The 4,090-nt window shown below is 40.7% G+C and overlaps 1 protein-coding gene and 1 non-coding gene across 4 annotated transcripts in view; both read left to right on the plus strand.

The window, feature by feature from the left end:
• Kiaa1958 (KIAA1958 ortholog) overlaps positions 1 to 3,662 on the plus strand; it is a 165,395-nt gene extending 161,733 nt beyond the window's left edge. For all 3 annotated transcript variants that reach the window (XM_008831135.3, XM_029562532.1, XM_029562531.1), the window contains one exon: positions 1,438 to 3,662. In XM_008831135.3, coding sequence (XP_008829357.1) covers positions 1,438 to 2,244 — 807 coding nt within the window. In that variant the 3' untranslated portion in view covers positions 2,245 to 3,662. The remainder of the gene's footprint in view (positions 1 to 1,437) is intronic.
• On the plus strand, positions 297 to 428 carry LOC115070034. Its single transcript, XR_003849240.1, has one exon. It is a non-coding gene; the product is annotated as a small nucleolar RNA SNORA66 (small nucleolar RNA).
• Positions 3,663 to 4,090: the final 428 nt, after the last annotated feature.

Genomic DNA, 4,090 nt, shown 5'->3' on the forward strand with positions numbered 1-4,090 from the left:
TTATTTTTATTTTTTAATATTTATTTTTGTTTATGTATGTGTGTCTGTGCACATGTGTAATTACCTGTTGAAGCCAGATGAGGCCATCTGATCACCTGGAACTAGAGTTACAGGGGTTGGTTGTGAGCTGTCTGACATGGGTGCTGGGAACCAAACTCCAGGCCTCTGCAGGAGCAGCAAGCATTCTTACCTGCTGAGCCATCTCTCTCCAGCCCCTAGTTTGATCAGTTTTTAATATGTAATTCACCTTTTATTTTCTCTTTGACTCAAGAACTATTAGAAAAATGAGTTAACTTATACAAACTCAATCACTAGCTCTGCATGATGTGGCAGCAGCTAAGGGAACCAGGTTTGCTAAAGTAATTGTGGTGATAGGAATTACCAGCCTCTGAAGATCCTGAGGAGGCTCATTCTATCCTAGTACAGTTCTGTGCTTAAAAAAAAAAGAAAGAAAGAAAAATGAGTTAACTGTACACTTTCTACTCAATTACACATTTTTATTGGTATCTCCTTTTTGTCCAAAGAATGTGTAGTTTAGCCTGACCTCACAGAATAAGGTCTACTTTGCTCTTTTTATCTCCATCTTGAACATAAAGATTCTTATGAGCCAAACTTCCTTCTATTCCTACCCTGTCCAATAAGGAGCTCTGCCATTATACTTATGAAGTATTTCATATCTTTTTAACAAATACTGATGTTAAAATCTTCCTGATTATTCCTATTATTATTGTAGGACCTATTCAGATAAATCCAAGTGAAAATCAAAGGGCATTTGCGTTCCATGCAAATTGGATATATTAGTTCTCTTCCTCTGAAGCCCATGCTTAATAACAGGAAGCAAATACTGTGGGCACAGGTATCACAGAAGTCAGTCGTGGAATGTCTCAGAGGTTAAGTTTAGTTCTGGAATCCTTCAGATAGGATGATTAAATTTTATTATAGGAGAAAGGAACAAATGATTTCCAAGCAAAAAGAAGAAAGGACATTCCAGAGAGGAATAATGATAGTCATGGTAATCTGAATGTATGTATGTATTTGTCTACACATGTATTCAGTGCTATTTACAAACCCTAGGTAACTCGTGCCCCATGTCTACTGTAAACATTAATAAAATCTTTTGAGATGGTATCCACCAGTATATCCTGCTTTGCAGGTTGAAATGCTCAGTTTTACAGAACTTAGAGGGAGCCAACCATGAAGCCTGGAGCATCCAGGTTGCAGTTCACTGCTGTTATACTGAATCATGCTAATGCTAAGGGTTCAACCTCCATAGGACAGGCCCCAGGTTCTCATGAAATTCAGTCATCCTTCTGAAGGATTCCAGAACTAAACTTAATCTCTGAATCATCCCAGCAGGGAATAATGAGATTAGGAAAAGGAGGGGTCAGCCGTTTGGGTGTTCTCAAATGTGTAACCTCGGTGTTTGTCTCATTTGAGATCCCTGCAGTGAAGTTGAATGAGCTGCTGGAGAACTTTTATGTCACCGTCAAGAAGAGTGATGGCTCAGACTTCCTGGCTACCTCACTTCATGCCATTCGCCGAGGCCTGGACCGCATCCTGAAGAATGCAGGTGTGGGTTTTTCCATCACCAGCAGCACCTTCAGTTCTTCCACCAAGAAACTCAAGGAGAAGTTGTGGGTGCTGAGTAAGGCAGGAATGTCAGGTGCCCGTTCCCGTAATATTGTCTACTTCTCCCTGTCTGACGAGGAAGAGATGTGGCAGACAGGGTGTCTAGGGGATGCTAGCCCCATCACTCTCCTGTCTACTGTGGTCAAGTACAACAGCCAGTACCTGAATATGCGGACACTGCAGGAGCATGCAGATCTAATGTATGGTGACATTGAGCTGCTCAAAGACCCACAAAACCAGCCCTACTTTGCCCGGACAGACAGTGTCAAGCGAGAGAGTCGGAGTGGTTCCACTAGAGTGTGTCATGGCAAAATCTACCATGAGCATTCCAGGGGACACAAACAGTGCCCTTACTGCCTCCTCTACAAGTACATGTATATCCATCGGCCGCCCACCCAAATGGAGGCCAAGTCCCCCTTCTACCTTACAGCCAGGAAAGAGACCACAGACATGGGCAGTGTGTGGTATGAGGAGCAGAGGATGGGACTGCGGTCTCTCCGGGGAATTGTCCCAAACTTAGCCAAGAAGGTCAAGCTGGACAACTGTGAGAACTTCACCTTCGTCTCCTTCACTCAGGTCTCCAGAAGGCTTGGCTCCCACAGCTGCTGCCAGTGAGCCTCCTGGGCCCAGGCCACTGTCCTGCTCACCCTCCCAGGAGGAGCGCCCTTGGTGGCCAAGGCCAGAGTCTGCAGCAAACTGGTTCTGAGGCAACAGAGTCTGACGCTCTTGACTCCATGCTCCAGCTGGGCTCCATTAGTACAGCAACTATTCCTCAGACTTGAAATTTTTTTTACATGAAAGTAGATGGATCGGAATAATTCAGATGTTTTTATCTAAACATGTCACCTTGTTAAATCATAGAGTCTAACACAATATATAATTGCCATATACAAGAGTGAAGAAATTAATTTTATCTAGTGCCTTTTTAGCACAGGTTTTCTTGAAAAAAAGAAAAAGAAAAAAACTGTTTTAAGTAGTTACCAGTAACTACTGGTTTTAAGTAGTAGCCCAGTAGCCCAGTAGCTTTAGAGTGGTGTAAGGATCATTTACACTTTGTTGAATCACTTTTACCTAAGGAACTAGAAAGAGAGAGGCAGACATATTAGAGAAAAATTGTACTCCACACTCCTTTACATTTTGTTGGTGGATACCTTGGTCCTGTGGGGCAGGCGGCCTTGTGTGAGAACCACCCTGCTGCCTCTGCCAGGGGGCCAGGCTGCTCACTGAAGTGAAAGATTCATGTCCACTGTGTGTAGAGACAGTTTGATGAAAAGATTAATGCTCTGAAAGGGTGTTTATGAGAACAGTTTTCAGTGAGCTAGATGGTTTGTGAGGGAATTTCTAGTAGTCAGAGGACTTGGGAAGCCACCTGCAATCCAAATGTGAAAACCTCCCGAAGCAGAAGTGCCTACATCTGTCTGAGTTCTCCACACCACGTGAGAGCACTTTCTGTTTGAACATTTTTTAGAGTTCATTTTTAAAAAATCTATTCCTTATATCATACAGTTGTGTTGGCAGATATCCCTGGATATGCGAAAACAGCCAACTGATGTTCATCCTTAACCATCATAACCCAATGAAAATAAGCTGCGACGAAAACATCCCCAAATGCACTTATTAAAGAGCTTTGAAACATTTTTAAATAAGTTCGATTTTTCAGCCACAGTAGTTGTCCTCATTTTAGGTTGGCACCAAAGCTTGGGGCACTGTGATTTAGACAGTCTACCAGCTAAGCAAACCCAGCACGAAGGACATAGTTACAAAATCAGGTCATCATGATAGGTTATTCATGCAGTTTAAAATCATTTCATGTCAGTAAAACTCAACTTGATCACATGATATTTAAACACAGCAGAATTTTCTAGTAACTACTTTCAATGCAACAATGGATTTTTAAAAAGGAGCCCAAAGAGTGCTAATTAATAGTAGTAATTTCTACTATATTTTATATTCAAGGAAAGACTGCAATAATTGTACCATTATGTTCTTATGTATACTTTCTAATCCCAAATTAAAATTCCAATACAAATTCATATTGCATGAATCCTAAAATCAATATTTCTTTTTCAAAGCATTGTTTTAGCATTTATTTTAAATCATTGTTTTAAAATCATTCACTTGTCAATTAAATATGTGGTACTCTACCAGAGAAGACTCAACCAATGCTGCCTTAAGGTCTAATGTTCTCTTTCTAGTGACTACACATTTATAATTTGGTTTACTAGTTGACCTTTCCTGGGTAGTGATTCGTTTTAGTGTGTCTTCATCATATATAAATAACAGGAAATTAATAATCAGTGTTACAACTTGATATTGTGTACTGTTTGTGGTAGCTTCTTGTGGTGACTTTAGGGTTTTGGTTAAGAGGAGATAGACACACATTAGTTTAGTTTGCTAAAGACCCAAAGGATATTTTGTTTATGGAAAGCAGTCTTTTCTTGGTTCTACACTTAAGCTAAAA

The sequence above is a fragment of the Nannospalax galili genome, unplaced genomic scaffold, assembly GCF_000622305.1.
Source record: "Nannospalax galili isolate Female #2095 unplaced genomic scaffold, S.galili_v1.0 scaffold1255, whole genome shotgun sequence".
NCBI lineage: Eukaryota > Metazoa > Chordata > Mammalia > Rodentia > Spalacidae > Nannospalax > Nannospalax galili.